Below are 22,321 nucleotides of genomic sequence, written 5' to 3'. Positions count from 1 at the left end.
AAATAAGAAAAGCCTTCAAAAACCAGTTCTTCGTGAATCCATCGCAATTAATTGCTTGTAATTGTAAAACATTAAACGTAACGAATACAGCGGAAAAATGGGTGTCGAAAATTATTTTATGTACCTATAAAAAGCCAAATAAACAATTACGTGACAAGAATTGGACATCGCCTTTGAAAACTACAATGTTTAATAACAAAAAAATAATAATACTTACGTAAGACGCTTTAAATAACAAATCAGATCTTAAATATTACAGACGGAATTGATCTGAAGCGATGTGGGGATTTTCACATAAAATTTAATTAATATTTAATAATACTGCAAATTTAAATAATATCACGGCACCACAGCTATTTGATTATACTACATTATAACTCATTTTTACGTTAAATTGATTTAATTTCGAAAGAAAAGCGCGAGAATAGAGCACCATTTTAGGACTAGGAAAAATTGAAAGGCTGTCAAGGTTTTCCACACAAATGTCAATTTTACGTCAATGCGACTTATGAGTCAAATTGTAAATTATATTTAATATAACCGCGATAGATGGCGCTGTTTTAAACTATTTTTCTTATATTAGCGACATCTATTTTGATATTTTTATTCAAATAAAAAACTTTAGATATTGTAAATTTGTAAAGCAATACGTTATTATAAAAACGAAAATATTACCATTGTAATCTACGTATAAATGTCAGTCTCATTGGAATCATTTATATCGCTTATACGTCTCCAAGCTGCAAATTCCTTTTTAATACCAGCCTTTCCTAAATAAAACGGATAACTCTTACTGGTCGACAAAAAAAATATACCATGTTTCTTCACGTCGACGTCTAAGCCCATAACATTTGTCACTAATTTATTTTTATAACATTCAGCATCCCTTGCTTCTTGAATCGTATTGCATTTTATTGCGATAAACTTCTCTGGATTCCGTACAGCGACTGCCCAAAGAGCCAGCACTCTAAAGTGGCTGCAAGTAGCCGTACACGGAAATAAATTCAAGTCAGCCGGCTGATATTCTCCACCATTCACATAAAAATCGACATGGCCCATCCTATTTGCCATACCGTAACCGTCAATATTCGTATGAATAACTTGGACAAAGTCAGCGTTAGTCGATCCCAATCTTTCTGTCGGACCAAGATTTCTAAAACAGGGCCCAGCTGGTTCTAGTGCAGTTATTCGAGAGATGTTTCGTCCTGTCAAAAGCTGGAAGTTTTTAGCTATATAGCTGACAGTCTGGCCACCTAGACTGAAACCTAGAAGTTCTAGTTTTGTTGGATCTAGGCCGGAACGTGTGAGGGTAGCAAGGATTTCTGCTACGTGTTTGCCGACTGGTCGCATAAGGCGCGTTGCTCTGTGAAAAGATAATTTATAAGGATTTTCTTTATATATAAATGCACATGACGTACATGTATATACTTTTAATAATAAACCAAATGCAGAGGTTTTAAAATAGGAAAATATGCTTACAAAAAGTAATGCACAGTAGCAAATCTCTGATTGTCGATAAGAATGACATTATATCCTCTCCTTATATATTCGTTTGTTAGTATCATGGATATGGGGAAGTTTGTGCTGTCCAAGTAACCGATTGCTACTACCAACGTCATTCTAAAATGTAAAAATTTGGTTTTTATCTTCACTGACTTTTATACATAAAAATCAAAAAATAAATGACATCTGAATTTGATCGATGTTAAAGGCATAAAGCATAACGTTTAGTTTTTATAAAACTAAGCGCCTGAAACAATTTTATGGCAAATATATCACCACTAAAATACCACATCGAGTGTTTAATTTATAATGATTGCTAATCCTACTTAGGTTTAATTTATACTAAAAGCAAATAAAAAAAATCAATACTTAGTCAAAATGTTTTAGTAACAACGTAATGTACCTTCTAAAATCTATTCTTGGATCTTTCGCAATATTTTTAGCGGTCCAATAAGTGTACTTCTGCCGGTTGGTTGCACCCTGGACGACGAAGTTAAGGTATTTTAACTGGCTCCTGGGTATAGTCGCTGGCTTCGTGGAACCAGGACCTGAAATGATTAAAGCAAAAGGGGCTATGAAACTTGGAAAACACTGAGTGGAACTTATAATTAGATATTTTTCAACACTAAAACACTTTTAATTATATTCGTCAGTTCTTTTGTTATTTCACCATACATTTCTCGCATATACTATATATGAATAACTATATTCAGTATAAGATATATCTAAATGCTACACCACAAAATAAAGATTAATATCGTCTAAATTTTAAATATTTAATTTGTTACAAATGTATGTAAACTGGAACACTTTGAAATACTCTTAATACTGTAATTTGATATAATTACTGAGGTAGAGATTGCGACTCTCCATTTCCTTCATATTTATATTTAAGTAATGTCCGTTCGCATGCATTAACTTTACATACAAAATATTCATTTCATTAAAAAAGTTTTCATTTTAATCAAAACGCCAAAAAGTCCTTCCTAAGTTTTCTAGTAATTCGTTTCTTGTTATAATTTCGACAGTGAGGACTGTTTTTCAATGTACGGATAAGTTCTACATAAGTTCCAAATAATAATTTTATTACTTATTGGTAGGATATGCACTATTGTTGCGTTTCACGACTGTCAAACTCTTGTTTTGTGCTACGAAGACAAAGTCATGAATATAATATATGTGAACTTAAATACGTGTGTCTCGGTAGTCACAAGTATAGTGCATGGAAATTGTTTGTTGTTAGAAAATATTACAATTAAATGGTATAGTTCACAGACCGGTTCTTTCGTAAAATATGCTAGCACAACTGACAAATCTGTTGACTCATATAGCCTTTGCTATTTAGAACTCATACTGACGAGGTACGTAAGCTTATTATACCAAGTGGTATGTAAATGTAAGCTTATTGACCACTCTACATTTTTAATCGATTTTTGTTTGTTGTTGATTGTGGTTCAGAAATTAGAAATTTAAAAGAAGGAATTCGTTAGGTAAATAATTAAGATTTTTTTCGAATGATTACTTTGATGATTTGTGAGAAATTTGTCATTATAAGATAGACAAATTTATTGTCATTAAAATATTTTTGGCATTACATCAGTGCAGGATTTGTTTTAAAAAATCACTTCAATTTTTTTAAATATAATTTATTGATGTAAAATAAGTTGAAGGCTGCAACCAATACATCATACCCCTCAATACATGTTAAAGCAATAAACTATTTAAAAAAAGTGAACATATTAATACGAAAACCGAGCCTCTAGCTGTCTATCTCTATCACCTCTATCCGCAAGGCGTGAAATAGGAGCATGCTCTTACATTACTGTGGGAACAACACAACATTGTATCGATAATATGAAGCGAAGTCAATAAAAAGCTAATTTAAAATCAATTCATAAACTTATGTTCTATTTGCTAGTTTTCCATAATGGTGCATACGTTTATTTATCAATGAGATCAGAAATTTAGTGCAAAAACACGGATTTCATTTTAATATTCACGTATAGGATATTTTTGTATATGGTAGCTTTGCTAATAAACATTACTTATCGAGAAAGGAATCAGAAACACATACATACTGACATTAATCCACTCGGATATCCCTGCTCTGCTCTCTGGTCGTGACATTTGATATACATAAACACACATAATACAAGAAATACCCTTGCGCAACACATTTTCACTACATTTTATTCAAAACGTGCCAGTCTGTTATAAATCAATGACAATATACATCATTTATTTCAAATGAGACGTTATTTGGCGGGAAATATTGAAGGAGAGTTTTGCGTCAGTGCGTTTAGGATGCCAGACGTATAGTGACTTAAAGCATACAATCCCGCAGATTAGAGGTTGCAATTCCTCACAATCTAGCAACCTTGGCCAATATTGCTAGTTTACATATACAAAGCCGTATACCACATAATCGGTACCAAGTTTGGAAGACAGTAGTCAGTTTGGGTCACCACGCCAGCGGAAAACCTTAGCAGAACATAAATAAGGCACAGGTGCGGAAGCGCAATTATTGGGGCAATTTTGATATTTTTGAAAAACCTATATAGTTATAGACTAGTGGCTTCAGCGTGCATGTCACATCCCTGAGGTTGTAGGTTCGAACCCCAGCTGTGCACGGGACTTCCTACTCACTAAACACTCGCTCGTATGGTGAAGGAAAACATCGTGAGGAATGCCGGTTAGCTCACGATGTTTTAGACGCAAAAACTCGAAGGCGTGTTAAGTACATACGGCTTTAATCAGCTTATCAGCCTCCTTGTCTATTAGAAAAAAAAATGATCTCAAAATAGATACAGAAATTTGAGGCCCAGATCTGAACAGAATGCCTATACTACGTCATCTCTAAACGGTAAAATTCTCGAACCTCTAGTACAACTCCGTATCTAGATTAATGGCATAAATATTATATCTAATAAACATACCAATTATGCTAACAAGTAAGTAGCTACGGAATTAGAACAACAGCCCACTTTCCTGTCGCTTTTCAATGAATGAAAATTAAAAGAACTCTTCAAGCAATTCCATAAAAAATCCTATCCTATTCCTACGTTGTTGCTTTTAACTAGCTTTTTTGTTATGTCACAAAACATTATGCAAGTACCTAATCTATGTATGAATCTCGTTAAACGCAACAATATAATAACTATGTTATAATAATAAAATGGGTATAAATTATGTTGAGATAATGTAGTGTCATATAACAATGTCGAAATTGCTTGGTTGGAAGAGTTGTCAAACAAAATGTAACACCACAATTACATTTTGATGTTGCATTTTTCTACCTAAAATGAAATTATTTAAGCGAACGTTTGTAACGTTGCGTTAAACGTTAAACGCTCCTGGGGAGGGGAAAGAGGGGGGATAGACAGATGGAGAGTGAAGATTTCACTTCATACGCGTGGAGGGTTTCCAAGCACTATTTTTTATTGATATATGTATGTAGGTAGCCAACAGTTTTTATAAAAATTACAGAACTAAATGAAAAACTAGGAAATATCGTATCTATTTTACAAATTTACGCATCGACCCCGGCCATTTCTGTTTCCTGTATTTTAATAAAAACAATGCAATTAATATGCAGAGGTCAAAAATGTTTGAAAATCTTCTTACGATTGCTAGGCTTAGTCCTAACCAGACCTCGAGATTGATTTCATTTCTTGGATCATTTCAACTAAGGTCTTTACATGCTATCTTCTCAGAGTTCCTCAACTCTTCTCGTGAAAGAAATTGACGTCAACACTAACAAGAACTTCAGGAATAAGCGATTCAAAAGATATCGCAAGAAGCTGCTAATGATATTTGAGAAACATGACTCAAACCCAAAAATATATTGATAGTCTATGTGTAGATATAAAGATAGCTCCTATTTTTTAAGCCTAATGGCGCTATTCATTACATTACTTTGCAATAATTAAACTTAGCAATATTAAGTACTGTGGTTTAAAAATAAAACAGCATACTATTTTAATTATTTATATATTCCCAATTACCATCTAAGGGCACGTGTACTTGACAATCATCACAGTCAACTTTACATCTCTTCCCTTTGCAAAGTCCTTCACCTTTCCTGGGAAACTCGGAAGGTATATCAGGTGTGAACCAGGGCTTATTTAGTTTATCCAAATACACATGTTCCAGAAGATTCGGTTTGTTGGGAGCTGTTTGGCCTAGCTGGATAAATGATAACAGAGCAAGAAGAACCTAGAAAAGAAACAGTCTTCTAAAAATTGCAATAAATTACAAGCTTATATTATTATTTTATATACCTATTAGGTTAAATTTGTCACTGTCAAAAAGATGACTATTTGACAGTGACAAGTTCAACATTGACAGATCGGATATTTTCAACCTTAATACACAGCATTCATTGTTGTTAATGCCGGGATCCATCCTAATTTCTAAACTTATAATCGACAGTGTCCTCCACGTTGCTGATTATAATTACCCAGAATGCATCGTAGCGGCCTCAAGCATTGTACCCTAAAATGTAAACAATTAAACCGCCAAGGACACATCGCCAAACAATGGTTAATTAAAATAATATTTCGTACATGAGAGATGTATTGGTTACAGCCATGGTTTTTATGTACTCTTAATTCGTACGTTAACCTTTGTTTATATACGTTTTTATGTATTGGATAGCAGCTGGTATCTATATAATACTATATCAGAATTATGTATACTTTAAATATGGATTTTCTGCACCTATATGCCTTATTGTTTCACCGGAAATCAAATGCAAATGTATATAGTAATAAATAGTAACATTATCTACTAAGAATTACACGTTTACAAGCGAACCGCTTTAACGAAATTTTAAATTCCTACTGTTGTAGTTCTTTGTATGTATCAAATATGGTCTTTATAGATATATCTATTTATATATTTCTCATAAAGTAACCTTAGAGAAAAAACAATTTGAATTCTAGAAATACTTACGAATATTTTTAACGTTGCCACAGCTTCCATAATGTGTATTTTTGTATTTTACTGATTCGATTGTACCTAAAGGATACGAAACTCTGACACAGTTCAACATTTGACTACTGCGGAAGCTTTTATACAATATTTTGGTAACAAATACCGTAAATGTCCTGAATTAGCGGTTATTGATACTAATACAGTTATACAAACAAAGAAATCGGTAATTTGTAATCTTAATTGAAAAACATTCATGCAATATTGACCTTATCGTCGTAAATACGATAAAAGAATGTAATAGATACTGCTACGATTGATTCGACTAAATAATTCGCAAAGATTTAAAATGATTTTAAGTAGTTATTATAGTTACACAGTTAGATGATTCAGAAAGAAATCGTGGCGATTTTTTCATTGTTTCTTGTAAGAAAATTTTGTATTTTGTAAATGTACTGCTAGAAAACTTCGTACCATTAATAAGGCGTATCCAAAATTATGAAAAAAGCTGATATTAATAACGATAGTGTAGGGCCATTTGCGGTATGTTGGTTTTTTAAAGGTCTGAATGTATTTTTTTGTAAAAAATTCTGTGCAATTTAGTCAGTCAAATTATTTTTACTTTTGTTTAATTCACAGAATGTGTATACAATAGTCTTACAACATTTTATTTGAAAACCACTGTAGTTTGTCGTATGTTGATGTAGTATAGTCTTTAGTAACTGACTGATCCAATGGACTAATGTAAACACACAGAATAGTGATATTTGATTGTGTAACTTAACATAGAGGAGTTAAATAAATATTTTATTCATATAAAATTATATATTTCTTATTACAAAGCTATTAACTAAAACATCTATCAGTATAATGCTTTCACTAGATGATGCTTTTAAGTTAATTAAGTTTTGTTAGTTTGTGCGGAATGTGATTTTTGTGATTTGCGGCCGTCAGCAATGCTTTTTTGTGGTTTCTGATAATAAATAAATGAAACGACACATAGCAAATAAGAATAATATTAAGCATAACCGCCATGCCGTTTTTCTTTCCGCACCGACTTATTGCGAAGGATGCCTGATTCTGACCTATAGAAGTGAAAGACCTCAAGAATCATAGATTTATTTTTGGCAATAATATATACAAGTATACTTTGAATATATATTTTTTTCACAGAGGTTGATTACATATTACAAATAATGGCACTTTTTAAATTAAAGCTATAGTAGATAATAATATATGTAATATAATATCTCTCTAAAACTCTTTACAAAAAATAGCATAATATCTACAATTTAGATGTTAAACATTGCGTAATGTGCGGTGTGCCTTAATTCCATTTTCAAAATTGTGACCATAGAATGTAAAACTCACATTCTTTTTTCAAATATTTTCACAAAACAATGTTTCGTAATGTCACAGAGTATTTGAAGTCTGTAATTTTTGTTCCAAATACATTTAAAAGATATTTTATTTCGCGGGTTTATCAGCAATCCGATTACAAATAAGGTAATTATCTGTAGGTTTTCGATCGATCTATAGTTTTGGCACACTGGACGAAGGAACAAATTGTGGACGCTCTATATTTTAAAAGTCCTTTATCTGCGGACAGTTTCATCCATCTAAAGCAATTATATCTGTAATATCACTCAATAAATGGAAAAGTAAATGTTCTGTTTTCTTTAAAACAACATTTTGCAACAGATTAACTTTAATGAGGACTTGACATCAGTAACTAAGTCTTATTTAGAATATTTTTTAGTAGCCTCTTTTTCATAAAACAAGACAGAATGATCGCACCGTTTTCAACTAAAGTTTTCTGTCTCTTTTTATCTCGGCTCAAACATAATTTGTTAGAAAGAGGTGAAAGTCGCAACCAAGGTGATTTTATTTTAATGAATATATGTATGGTATTATTTATTTATTGTGTAATAAGCTACGTATTCGTGTATGTTAAATAATCATGTGGGTAGTTAAATAATGTCATGCGGGTAGAAGCTCGGGTGCGTGAATTTCAGAACGCATTTGCCTCAGCGTCCTCCGACAGGACAAACGTCTCGACCCGAGCCGGGGGAAACCGGTTATACGCTCAACTTTTACTGGAATTTCGCGTCTGAAACAAAAAAAAAACTTATATTTAGCTTATATTTTATAAAATTTCTATGTGTCGTATGATTCACAGCGGTGATCTTTGTCAAAATTATCATGCATTTGAACCCCGGCCAAAAGATAATTTTAATGAACGGTTTAATAATTTTAATTAAAAATGTAATACGTTCTTTTATATATGGAAGTAACACTTGGCGTTTGTTGAATGAACCCCACACCCAAAGGGTATGGGGTCATTAAAAAAAACATACTCAGAACTTTCATGTTTATAAGTTTCTTTCTCCATGTTTTTAAGGGTATTAAAAAAATCTATAAAACCGACACAGAAATATGCTTCCATCGACTAAACAGATGTAGAATAAAAAATCTTACCGAAAAAACATATGATGTTCCACGCTACATCTCCACAATCGTTTGCTCGCGGTGGATGAGGGTAGTTTAAAAGTCAAGTGTGTCTCGAACTCATCAAACTCACTGGGACGCAAACGTAGCGTATATGAACGCTTATTGTAGCTAATTTTTAGAATTTTGGTCCATGGGAAACGATTCATTATCACCCTGCAACGACATTATAAGTTTAATTCTATATAACGGGGCAATAGAACAATTGTGTAGCCAGCATTTTAAGAATTGGTACGCCCTTTATTCTGTGCCTTCATATTTCTTAAGAAAGGGATGGGGGGATGGGGCGGAATGGGATCGGGAATCTCACTCACCGCATGAAACGTGAGTACAATAAGGCCTATTGCATCACTTCACCGGTTTTCTCTCCGTGTTACTCCCACTACACCCACTAGGCAATAAGTTGGCTGATTTTGCTAGAGAAAACCTCCGTCACAGGTTTTTTCACCAGGTTCTCATTAATATATGTACATAATACATATTAATAAAAAAGTAAAATATGTCTGTACATTTTAGATATACGAGTATATAAATATACATATGTAAAATGTCCAGTACATTTTAACTATGACAGTGGGATACTGGGAAAATTTAAAATTGAGATAGCTTTAAACACAATAATAGATAGCAAAAACATTTTTTTAGGCGACCAACCATCAATCAAACTTGACATATTCAAGATGAGATTGGCTAGACCTAAGCGAGAGTAGGTCCTGGTTGGATCTAATTGGCTATATTATATTCACTTTTAAAAAAGAACATTAAGGGCCTGTTTCACAATGTATGGATAAAGTGCCAAATAGCTATGCAACACATAAATTATTCGAAAGATAAAAGTTCCAAATAAGATACTTCGAATTTCATGACGTATAGCGCTATCTGACAGTAGTGAAACGCAAAAATACTATTTAACATACCAATAAGTAACAAATAGCTTATTTGGAACTTATCCGGACATTGTGAAACAGGCCCTTAGTAACAAAACGAAATCAGTACGTTTTTGATAAAGCATTTTAACAATTCTAAGTAGCCCTGCGGTAAAGAATTGACTATTATATTACCTGCTAAAAAAAAAACGCTTTAGCTTTTTGCACCTACCCGTCTCTTAATACTGTGATCCCAGCGGCCGATACAGCTATATTAATATCGACATCTTCAGAGTCCTTCGCTTTATGGACTTCAGCGCCATATAAAGGCAATCGTTTTGCGTTTTCCAAGTAATTCAGTTCTGCAACCGCTGGAGTTTGGCCTCTAACAATCGAGTGAAAATTTCGTTTATATGTCTATCGTTGGCTATTATATAAACAGTTACAACAGTTATTTAGATATAGTCTCTAAATGCAATAAAATATCCAACAAAGTCTGCCCTCATACACATTATTACATGACAGTGCTAGGACCGCCTTTGTATTAGCACTGGCAGAATGTTCTCGACGGCTTTCAACGCTCCGCAGGGAACAAAAATAACTTTTATTTTCACGAGTCACTTAGAGTTAAGTGCTGATGCCAAGGCCTGCAAGTCTGTTGCTGCAGGTGTGTCGGCCTTAGAGGACGGTCTTCAATTGAAGATTACCTAAGTCGTGTTTGATTGGAAATAGCAGGAATGGCAGCTTCCTCCTACAAACACGGTCCTAGCACGATAATAGTATGATACGAACTAATGCGGACCACTTTAAAAAAGTGCGTACGTACAACAGTAGTAGTGAAATTTCTTTGTAAATTAATTATTACTCAGGTAAAAGCCCAAATAGATGATCATGTACCAGTATATTATATATGTGTATATCTATATTCACATTGTTAACACACTGTATACGTGATAATGATAATATAAATAAAAAAAATCTGCGTTTACTGAACAATACGTTATGCGATAGAATTGCCATCAAATGTGTTAATACTAAGCGAATACATCAACCAATAGCGTGAACTTTTTCTCGATCTCCCCTTCTCACTCTCTCTCAATCAGTCTCAATCGCTCTCTCCCTTTCGACAAAAACGCTGCACACCTTCGTGACGTTTCCTAAAATTTTCCCCTCAAAGTTTCACTTCAAAAATCAAACTCACCTATGTTTAGCATACAACTGTTCGATATTATCTTGCTGCCCCTCGTTAAGCACGTGAAACGGTATCGCGTTGTGTTCGCATAATGTACTCGTGCTGACCGCCCCTTGCTTGTCCCCCAACTCCGCTTGTAATACGTACGAGGCAAGCAGGGCATACGTTATTTGTGAGCAGACGAGACGGCCTGCAAAAATGTATAAAAAAAAACCTAAGAGGTGTTAAACCCGGATGGAATGAAGTTCCTTTTGATTAATGAAAACGAAAAAAAAAAATTTTTTTAAGTTATAATATGTAATATAAACTTAATCAGTGGTCTCAATTTAAGTAAATAGAGTGCCTAAAATTATTATTTTGTATTAATTTATTGTTTAATTTTGACAATAAATATGAAGTAAGAGACATCTATTGACCTATGTACATGTTTTTACGAAAAAGTTCCGTTCCATTATAGAGATGTCGCTAGCATCGTTACAACTTTTGGTCTTAATTTTTTCCGTTTAGCCCCCTTTTCCTTTAAGGAACTTCGTTCCAATAAATGAAGGAAATGTACTGCAGTTACCTTCCATTAGATCCCGTCGTACTGCAAGGCTGAGCTGATATCGTGTGATGTCGTCATACAACTCAGACGGTTCCGGGGGATAGAACTTTACGGCTAAACGAACGTCCCACGGCTCATCTAGTAACAAAAAGGTTTATTTCGTACCAATATTTATGTTAAAAAAAACAGTGGCGTTTCAACTTTGGAATCAGATTTGTATAATTTTCTTCCACAGTTCGTTTCACACAACATCTTTTGCGAAGGAGCGAACTGTGGAATCGACTACCGGTGGGGTCTTCCCTGAGAGATACGACCTCCAACTATTTAAAATTCGAGCGTAAAGGGCGGCAACGCACCCACTAAAATGGGTGTCTATGGGCTGCGATGACTGCCCTTTTTTGGGCGTACCACAGGCTCGTTTATCCCCCTATTATATAAAAAATAATAAGGTCTGCCTTCAGTGCCTGACACGTCGAAAAAGCATACTAGCTTCTGTGGTCTCTGGCAGAATGACCATAGCTGTGGAATAGCCTGCTACTCAGCATAATGCCAGGGCGAATTAAAAACACACACATAACAAACATGGCACAAAGGCATTACAAACTTAAAACGTGCCTTGTTCTTTAAAAGAAAGAAATAGTTATCTTTCATATTTTTTTTATATTTTTTGATTATTATTATTTTGTTTGTGTGTGTATTTTGTTAGTAATAAATGTTACGCCTATGTCTAACTTTTCTTCTTATTATGACATTGTAATAATTAATATGACAAACTGAATGTACCACTTTCTTCTTCTCCTTCACCTTATCAGGGAGCTAATTATTTTGCTGAAGAACTATGCAGTACTATGTTATGACCAGGAGAAGAGTGAAACGAGCAAGTTGAAATATAATAATAATAGTTTGTTGAGTAATGATAATTTTTCTTTCGTTTGACATTTCGCTAGATAGCGGGGGACAAGTTTTCATACAAATATAATTTTCGAATTACTAAGTACATACTGTTAAGGCATCCCCTGTACTAAGATTCTGTGTATATCTGTTTAATAATTTATATATTTATTATTGTCAAATAAAGAATACATATTATCATACTTCTAAAAGTCTTTGAAAGTCGTCGTCCTAGATCTACCCAGACTCGCGGGTCACCGCGCTGAGCATGCAACAGTCCAAAAAAATCCTTCTCCAATATATCCAGGGTATCACACACCTTGTCCAGGAGATCAGCGCCACTGGCTTTACGCTGGAAATATAAACAGAATTCTTTATTATTATAAGATAAAAATAGAAAATATATATTGTATCAAAAATATATAATAAATAAAAAAAAACGTAAATCATACAAACCTAATAAAAAGAATTCACTAAATAACCCTTATATATCTTTTTATGTAAGCTTATAGGAAATACTTCTGATATGTCATCAAATGGGGCTGACATAACAATATCAAATATCTATCTCTTTTCATCATAGCCTTAATTGAATTGGTCAGAAAAAGACAAAACTACACAAACTTTAAGTATTAAAAATATATAATAAATAAAAAGACGTAAATCATACAAACCTAATAAAAAGAATTCACTATATAACCCTTATATATCTTTTTATGTAAGCTTATAGGAAATACTTCTGATATGTCATCTAATGGGGCTGACATAACAATATCAAATATCGATCTCTTTTCATCATAGCCTTAATTGAATTGGTCAGAAAAAGACAAAAACTACACAAACTTTAGAACTGTTTTATTTATTTTTTTAAATAGGAAGGTTTACAGATAATACAGTTTAGTTAGAAAATAATACTTTTAAGTTTGTCATAGAAGAGATGGGAACGCTGACAGGTATTTTTACTTAGAAGGGTTTCCAAATCTTATACATAATAATTCATTATTTCTAATAAATGAACACGTTTTTATTTTACATACCTCAATATCTAATGTAATATGTTCCCCATTAAACAGCTCAACGCGAACTCGTCCCGTGCCAGTCCTGCGCAGTCCCACCATACTGGTGCCTTCGTCTGACGCCAGCCGGCGAAGACTTTCGCGCATTGTATGTCTGCAATACATGGTCATTAAACGTATTTTTCACTTTAGCAAACGCATCCAATGGACTCTGAGTATTTCCGGACCAATTCGATTTAGGCTCCTTCAAGAAAAGAGCGTACCACTTCTTAAAAGATATTGTGAGCCCTCTGCCAATGACTACGGGCGGAGCGGCGGTATCACTTAGCATCAGATGAGCCTCTTACCCATTAACCTATCTCAATCCATTTTTGACTATCTGAGATAGACATTTTAATCCAAATATTGATAAACGCCAGACGGATAGTAATAGCCATCAGTCGATACAAGCTATCCATGGTAGGTCGGATCGGTGTAAGTAGATAGACCTTTGTATGAAAATGACAGTTCAACTGTGCCAATATACTATCTTAAGATTTTAACTTACAATAGTTTTTAAAATAATTAAAAGGCTTTTTGATATAAACATAGACTGTATATTTACTACTATTTTTATTTATTTTATTTTGTTTTTATTGATTATCAAATATGAGTGTAAAGAGCGAAGAGATTGCGTTCTATCTGTCGACATTAATGGATTGTCTTTGTAGGGTTTGGTTATTGGGATGCAGATAGTAGACCGATCGACTGTCACGGTCTGATCACAGATTGTTCATCGTGAATTATTGAGTTCGGGCGCTAATGAGTCAGTTGCATAAAAAACCTCAACTTTTGCAATATAATTTAAGTATATAATAGTATACGTGGGCACGGTTGAAGATTTTATACAGTCTTTACTAAGACTTCATGGAACATTACGATCTAGCCTAACTTAAGACTAATAAGTAATTTAAGTCTAACGTAATTTACTTAAGGATATTATTAACATAAGAAAGTATCCATTGACTATTTACAGTCTCTTTTTGACACTATACTTGTGTTCTATTTTTAAACTCACTGTGTAGCACTTTATACTAACGTTTACTAATACTAATTCAAATGGTTGTTCTTTTCAGTCTATAAAAGCAGTTGAAGAATGCAAAAAATATCGTAAATTCGAGAAACTAAATAATTTTAAAACATTAAAACCACAACATTACAAACATGTCATTCACATGTATTAAAGTAGGTACTTATTTTTACACTATGTACATATCTTCAGTAGGGACTTATTTATACGAAATATTCTTCACTTTACTTTTTTATATTGTGTGTGTTTAAAAAACCGCCGTGAAACTTCCTCGTTTATTATACGATTTAACACGCTTAGTAAGCATCTGGAATGATATAGATTCCAATTTTTCAGAGTAAGATTGGCATAGCGTTTTTTGTATTCAGTATAAAACTGATCTCTCTCCCTCTCTTTCAGTCGGTAGCTCATGTCTGAGCGACGTGGCTAGCAAGAAAACATCTGGAGCGAAAAATCCGTTTTCAACGGTTTTTGTCCATCGCCTCTCCTATTACAGTGTGCAGTTTTGAGGACGAAGACTTTCACTGGATAGGTCCATCTGGTTCGTGAACTGCCATGTGATCTTTTGCCTACTTTACCAACAACTACCAGTTTCTTCAAGTTCTCATTGCCTCTACACATTATATATATACTGATCTACATTCAGCTATAATGCAGTGTAAGACTAAAAGAGAAAATATTGTGAATTTAATATTAACTCCAAGAGCCTGTCTGCATAGGCTACTGGCCAGATGGCTACCGGCCATCACAAGTACTCAATAAAATGCTCGTAGTTACGATGTCTATTAGAGTGGAGATAAATCAATATAGACGCGTTTTACTGCCAAACTTTTGGTAAAAGTTACATATTGGTTAAAAGTTACTGTTTATCGCCCAAACCCAATAAATAGGTTGTTCAATCAATCTGAAGAACATCTGAGATAGACATCTTAATACAAATACATATTAATAAAAGTGTGCCAATAACCAGTCGACAGATTGTAAAAGCCATCTGTCTATACAAGCTAACCATGATAGGTCGGATCGGTGTATGAGGACCTTTGTATGAAAATGACAGTTCAACTATGCCAATATCTTATCTTAAGATTTTAACTTAAACCAGTTTTTAAAATAATTAAATGTAGTTTTTAAACATACAAAACAAAACAAAACCCTGTCAAAAGCAGAGCCGGTAAAACATTAAATAAAATGTAATTCTCATAGTTTCTCTGAAAATTCTATGAACTTATTCTAGGCATGCGTGTTTGTGTGTGTATGTGCGCATGTTTTTTTTGTTTTGTGTGTGTGTGTGAGTGTGTGTTAGCTTTTTTTTATAGAACAGGGGGCAAACCGGCAGGAGGCTCACCTGATGTTAAGTGATACCGCCGCAAATGGACACTCAATGCAAGAGGGCTCGCGAGTTGCCGTTGCTTCATGTTAACTGTATAATTGTTAAGTACATATATGTACTTAACAATATATGTATGTATGTCTCAAACTAGCCAATTCGTACTAAAATGTGCTCAGTTTTCTCATCTGTTAAAGTTTTTAGCCAATCTGTTTCATCGTTAATAATAAAAACGTTTTAAATATTGTAATAGCAAACAACTGAATATAGTTTTTCGGTCCACCAGTCAAACACATTTAGTTTAGATACTTATCAAATATAGAAATTTCTGTTTATGTAATTTTGGAATTCTTCTGTTGGTTAAATAATAAATAATTGAACATTCCAACCAACACTTCATTTAATTTTCGTATAATCAACGATAATTTCTGAACTTCAAATAGATTAATAGATTCCTTAATACATCAACGTAAACAATATAACGTTAGTAAGCCAAGGTACACCAACTAAACATATCTTTCAAACTTTTATACTAAATACAATTGTACAGCAACGCAGACAACAAAAATATTTATATGTATCTTTAATAATATTAGGTTACATAAGTCGAGGCCTTAAAACTATGCTCAACTTGTCCCATTGAAACAATCATTATAAAAAATAAGATATATATGGGAACCTGCTCCTCAATAAACAGCAAAATTTCAGGGGTGCCTCTTGAACAACTCTCAGTTGTGGAACAGGCAGGGGCAAACGGGCAGGAGGCTCACCTGATATAAAGTGATACCGCCGCCCATGGACACTCTCGATGCCAAAGGGCTTGCGAGTGCGTTGCCGGCTTCGAAGTCCAATGATTAAACTCAGCTGCTGGTATTGATCCAAACAACTGAGAACACTCTCCATGGTAGGTAAATGCGGTAAAAGATGCAAAATGGCCCCACATCTCTACTAAACGCCAAAGGATCAAATCGCTCGGAGATGGATTGGTCGTCGACGATTCGATTCGCTCTTCGTTGAATACGGTCAAGTGAAAGGAGCTGGTACTAACCGGCTAATATGTTATTGAGACACATGAGTATAAGATGTTAATAGATTAGCTAATTACGTAATAACAATAAAGCAGAAGGTCCCTTAAGTAAGGAATGAATAAATGAACCGATTACTTGGATCTCACCACTTTATACTGTAAAAGAACGTTTATAGGGGCCTTTTTTTGCTATGCTTTTGATGACATTAACGTTTTCTATCTAGCCGGCTTTAGAAAGACAATAAGCTTTCTTCGTAGAGTGGGTAAATTTTAGCGCTAGTCTTTGATATCCAAAAGCCGCATTACCTAGGCTCTGTGCCAATTCAAGTTTATTTTCCCTGCTACTACTGATTTTACGAGTTTACACATCTGTCGAATTTTCATATCTCGGTATTTCGAGAGCACTTCGATGAGGCTAAAATAGTTTATTGATATGCGCAAGGTTGAACAATAAAGGGTTTTAGAATGAACATTTCAAAGCGAAGATTTCTATATACAAAACGCAATTTTTAGTTCCTACGCAATTATATTTCACGACTACAGAAATGCGGAAAAGACTAAAGTAATTGACGTTCTGTAAATAATGAAGAACCTACAATGGAAAGACATTATAAGAGGCAAAAAAGGGTAATAGACCAACAGATATATTAAAATGGTATCCATGACAAGGCAAAGAAAAGGGCGCCCCCCTTAGTAAAAGTATGGGTCATCTACGCAAGAGATCGAGCAGTTAGTAACGGTAGTATATACAGCTGATTGTGCTTACGTAATAAGATTTACTGCAACCAACTCTTGTCAGCAAAAGAAAGCAAAGCTTTTAAATAAACGTATTAATTTTTTTAGGAATCCCCGAAAATGTCTGAATGAATCATATTCAAGCATAGACAATGTGTAGGTAATATGTAAAAAAGTAAATAATTTCTGTTGACGTAATAAGAAAATAAAAGTCCCCCCTCCCCCCTATAGTGCTTCTTAATACTTGAATGACTGTCTGATACTAACAAAAAAGCAAAAACTTAAATCTATAATATTCATAAATTTAAATTATATATCATGTTCCATTATTAGCAGTAATTGGTATATTGGCATGCGGGTCTCATACTCTTTCTTGCGTGCCTTTCTGTCTATTTGCACACTACGTCTACGGTGAAGGAAAACAGTATCTATACGATATTAAATTACGAGATAAAACAAATTGAAAACGGATTGAAGCTATGTATTGTCTCTTATACTTATTAAATAAATAAATATAATTTAATTAATATAATTTTGTATAAGTGTAACCTGTTGTGGATGCATCCAGTGTGTTTGTATTGTGTTTTATTTTTGACTTGTTTTTATTATAAGGTTGTCTCTGTTTGGTTTCCGAATAAATAAATAAATTCCGGTAAAAAAGTGTTTTCTTTATATGTATAAAAGCTATGTTAATAGAAGATCACAAATCTGTGGATTTGTGTTTCTGTCGTCTCCCTCAACCATTGTGTGTTTTTATTTATTTTAGTACGCAAATGTGAAAATAAAATAGTAGTATAGAACATATTTTATCTTTTATTAAATTTCCAGACGGGTTGTAAGCCTTTAACCTTACCTGGCTTCCCGTATTAGGGATACCTTAAAACCGAATTGTATTACATTTCATCGATCGGACTGAACAAATAACTTTCGTCAAACTCAGAGTTGTGCGATAAAATTTGTTGCTGCGAGTGGCGTATAATTTGATCTTATACTTCTTAACACGATAACGTTTAATACGATTTATCCCATAACATGATTACATTAGTCCCTGCAATTTTAGACATGTTTTTATGCATTTCTTTACGCTTAATGACTTGATACGCGTAATTAATGTCATTTATAAATTACCTATATAAACAAAATTAAAACATAATAATATTTAGTACGTCTTACTCTCAATGGCAGAGATTTATATTTGTTAGGTAAGGTAAAACTAAGAAGACAACTCTTGAGACGATTATATACTATTATTTTAAACATAAAAGGAAAAAATCTACATTAGTTGTATATAGTTAAGACCTAATATAGACCTATAGATATTAATAAAACAGTTTCTTCAAGAGAAGTTGCAATAACAATTACATTATAGGCAATAATTTTTCACTTAGACAATATGTAAAAAAAAATTAAAAGACATTATCCACCAGTAACATGACAATTAAAAATCCATATATAGAAAAATTTTCAGTCGTGCAAAGCCGAGACAGACCCCTATTTTCTTAATAACGTAAGTTCGTGTGGGGTTGTATATGGACTCTAAATATAGACCACGGCATTCAGGTTAAAAACCTAGGAATATCTCGGTTAAAATCAAGTGGGTCATGCCTCAGTCCCGGTGTTGTGACGTCATTGGGTCCACACCGGTTTGCAGGCAATTTAAAATATTCAAGCTTCATCGGGGACTACATACATCTAGCATTTATCTACTATAAAAATGATGACTAAAATAAACTATTCAAATATAAACGAGTAAATATATTTGCTTTCAAACTTTATTATTATAATTATTACAGTATTAAAAAGTATATCGTAAGTATATATTATTAAGAAATCTTTACTTTTAATATTATAAAGCTGACAAGTGTGGTATTTTGTTCGGTAGAATTGCTCTCTATAACAATAACAGATGGATCGAATTGATTTTTTTTTTAATTTGATCATTCAATTTATCGAAAAAGGTTTCATATTGTCTTCAATATTTGTTTTTCGTGAACTAAATATATATTATTACTAAAACCGACTATTTAAAAATTAAATAAGCTTACGTTAGTTCCATTGCTGCTTTCTGGACGACAAACGCACGAAAATAAGGCTGTGTACACGTTTTTAATAAAAACTTAAAAAATAAAACAAGACTACCTATGTATGTCACTAAGATGCTTATAGTGAAATGAGCTTGATTAAGCACACCTCATTGATAATCTCGAATGTTTGCAGTGAGAACGGCCTGAGCGTTGAGTAATGTTTACGAATTACTAAGTGATTATGCGATTATCATACACGATATGATACCTTTCACACAGGCTTAGGAGAGATAGATTAAGGTTTACACATAGATTAAATGTATCTTTATGTATGTTTTGGAATACTGTGGTCTCGAAGCAATCAAAGGAACAAAGAGGTGGTTGGATTGTATAGATTACAGATTCTACTTTAATGCATATTGATATTTTATTTAAACTAAGCTATCTTAAACATACATTTAGAAGTCTGGTTACATAAGGCAACGTGTGACCTTATCGCTAAAAAGCGATTTCTTTCAGGTAGCCCAGAAATAGAATAGAATGAAAAAATTAAAAACTAAAAAATCTATGTATGCTCATGTGTTTTGTTACTTAGGAAAATTTCATATATATGAAATACTTAGGTAATTAAACCTTGGGTTTTATCAATAGTTGTGGTAAGTAAGCGAAGTATGTAATTTCATTCCATCTAAAATTTCGGTCAGTTGTGGTTTACAGGTGCAACATAACACGAGTAATTCTAATAAAATAAGCAACCAGCACAATCGCATTTAATTACTATAATTAATCGTAATGACGAGGCAATATAAAAAAAATTAATATGCCACATTAAAATGTGGCATTTTTTACTAAGTAAAACACAAGTTACACCAATACGGCCAAATGTAGTTAAAGTTGAAGAGTTCCCATTCCCCTAGGTTGTTTAATTTGCGAGATAAGTTTTGTAGTGCGTAAACTTCACTTGCAGATAAAATTAACACGTCTTTTATTTTTTAATTTCAATCTATACATTAGAATATTGTCGCAACAAACGAGAAATTTATGCGCCGATATATACACAAAAAAAATTACGAGGGATTGACAACTGGTTTGGTTGTTCGAAATTAATAAAAACAATATAAAGGTGAATGTAGCGAGTCCCTATCCCTTGAAAATGTCTAAGGTTAATGACTTGATACGCTTAATCAAACATTCCGTCTTCGTATTCGACTTTAGAATTGCACATAATTTAGATGCCTACTGCCCACTGGTTTTATTAACTGGTTTCGTGCTCAAAAAAGCGTGAATTATTGGTAAATCTTAAAAACAGTCTTAATAAATATTTAATGTAAAAAGATTAAAATAAACCTAGGTTCAAATAAAACATATTACCTAGTACGCGAAATTTTGCAGTAGATTAAATTTTGCCTACTATAAATCTATGGGTAAAATGGGTATGGTATGGGTAAAGTAAACTTATAAAGTTGTTACAAAATTATACTCCCCTTGACAAATGCACGATACCGGTAAATTGTTTACAAATATAAATAAATCCAATTCCATATTCAAATCTATAAAAATGTCATTAGCAATTATGTTAATGGACAATTTATAACATTTATTTCAATATAATTTCAATTTCAAGAATATCTGACAATAAGTCAAGTATACAAATGATGGGATTACTGGGGAGTAAAGGAACGAAGTCGAACGAATTAACATAGATCCTCATAATAAAATGCATAAAACTTAAACAATGAGTTGACGCGGGAAACTGCGGTCAAGTGCCTTTAAAACTTGTCACACAACATAATTAATAAGAAAACAAAACTCACCTAAAAACTCTTAACAACTAACAACACACAAGGAGTTAATACATTTATTGCACCTTTAAGATAAGTTTTAATATATTTATTATTTTCTATAAATTCACGCGGTACACATCAAAATTTAATAAACATTCAGTACGTAACTAACACCCCACAACACGTCTCACAGACTACTAAGAAATGTTGTATTGAATGAGACTGAAGAATTCGTGGAAAGAGGGAGTGATGCAGGCATATCTTTTATCCTTATCTGGGAAAGTTGAATAAATAACCTTGGACTTCGCTTTGAGGAGTCTGGTCTCGGAAAGCTTTCCATCCGACTTTAAAAACCCGAAAGAAAAGGTTTACAAATGGTAAAATAATTTTGTTTGGTATTAAAATGAAGGAGAATTATCTCTTTCATTTAAATCTATCGGACTTTCTTGGACCTGTTACAGTATTATTAAATAACTTACCAGGTCATTGTTGAAAAATAGTTTAAAAAATAATAAATATTTAGGTTTCGAATAGCTACAATTATTATTTCTATGTACACTCATACATTATATGATTTTTTAAGTATAAAAGAATAATAATTTATATTAAAGAAAAAGTAACAGTTTACAATGAGTACATCTAGAGAACTACATTCAGATTTTAATTAGTATGCAGTTTGTGAAAGTTATTGTTTATTATCTAGATGGAAAGCGATATTCATAAGAACAATAAGTAGTCAATTCTTTGACAACACTGATTTGATCTAGTCGTCAGTTATAAAAACGTTTTAAGTCTAGTAAGTAATTTAACTAATATTAGTTCCCATCGTTAGTATCAATTCCAACTGTTCTGAACACTCTCAATGGTAAATGCGGTAAAAGATGCAGAGTTACCCTATTTTTA

General features: G+C 33.0%; 2 protein-coding genes across 5 annotated transcripts; both read right to left on the bottom strand.

Moving 5' to 3' along the window:
• Positions 1–218: 218 nt before the first annotated feature.
• LOC110996393 (pancreatic lipase-related protein 2) lies at positions 219–3,808 on the bottom strand. 3 transcript variants are annotated; one of them, XM_022264042.2, is made up of 4 exons: positions 3,578–3,808; positions 1,907–2,051; positions 1,480–1,620; positions 219–1,363 (listed from the first exon to the last, which is right to left on the bottom strand). In XM_022264042.2, exons 1-4 carry the CDS (start codon positions 3,678–3,680, stop codon positions 685–687), a joined length of 1,068 nt encoding a protein of 355 aa, XP_022119734.2. In that variant the 5' UTR covers positions 3,681–3,808; the 3' UTR covers positions 219–684. The 3 variants fall into 3 exon arrangements, with proteins under 3 accessions (XP_022119734.2, XP_022119735.2, XP_022119736.2); XM_022264043.2 differs by having other exon boundaries at positions 3,582–3,666; XM_022264044.2 differs by lacking the exon at positions 1,480–1,620.
• A 4,265-nt stretch (positions 3,809–8,073) lies between these two features.
• LOC110996404 (band 4.1-like protein 3) lies at positions 8,074–21,622 on the bottom strand. Of its 2 annotated transcripts, none has more exons than XM_022264058.2 (8): positions 21,449–21,622; positions 13,474–13,606; positions 12,641–12,788; positions 11,567–11,683; positions 11,011–11,191; positions 10,042–10,194; positions 8,914–9,099; positions 8,074–8,545 (listed from the first exon to the last, which is right to left on the bottom strand). In XM_022264058.2, exons 2-8 carry the CDS (start codon positions 13,597–13,599, stop codon positions 8,416–8,418), a joined length of 1,041 nt encoding a protein of 346 aa, XP_022119750.1. In that variant the 5' UTR covers positions 13,600–13,606; positions 21,449–21,622; the 3' UTR covers positions 8,074–8,415. The 2 variants fall into 2 exon arrangements, with proteins under 2 accessions (XP_022119750.1, XP_045484391.1); XM_045628435.1 differs by lacking the exon at positions 21,449–21,622 and adding an exon at positions 19,656–19,745.
• Between the last annotated feature and the right edge of the window lie 699 nt (positions 21,623–22,321).

Source organism: Pieris rapae, chromosome 5 (genome assembly GCF_905147795.1).
Source record: "Pieris rapae chromosome 5, ilPieRapa1.1, whole genome shotgun sequence".
NCBI lineage: Eukaryota > Metazoa > Arthropoda > Insecta > Lepidoptera > Pieridae > Pieris > Pieris rapae.
Note: the sequence above shows the minus strand (reverse complement) of the source record. Positions and strands in the feature narration are given on the sequence as shown.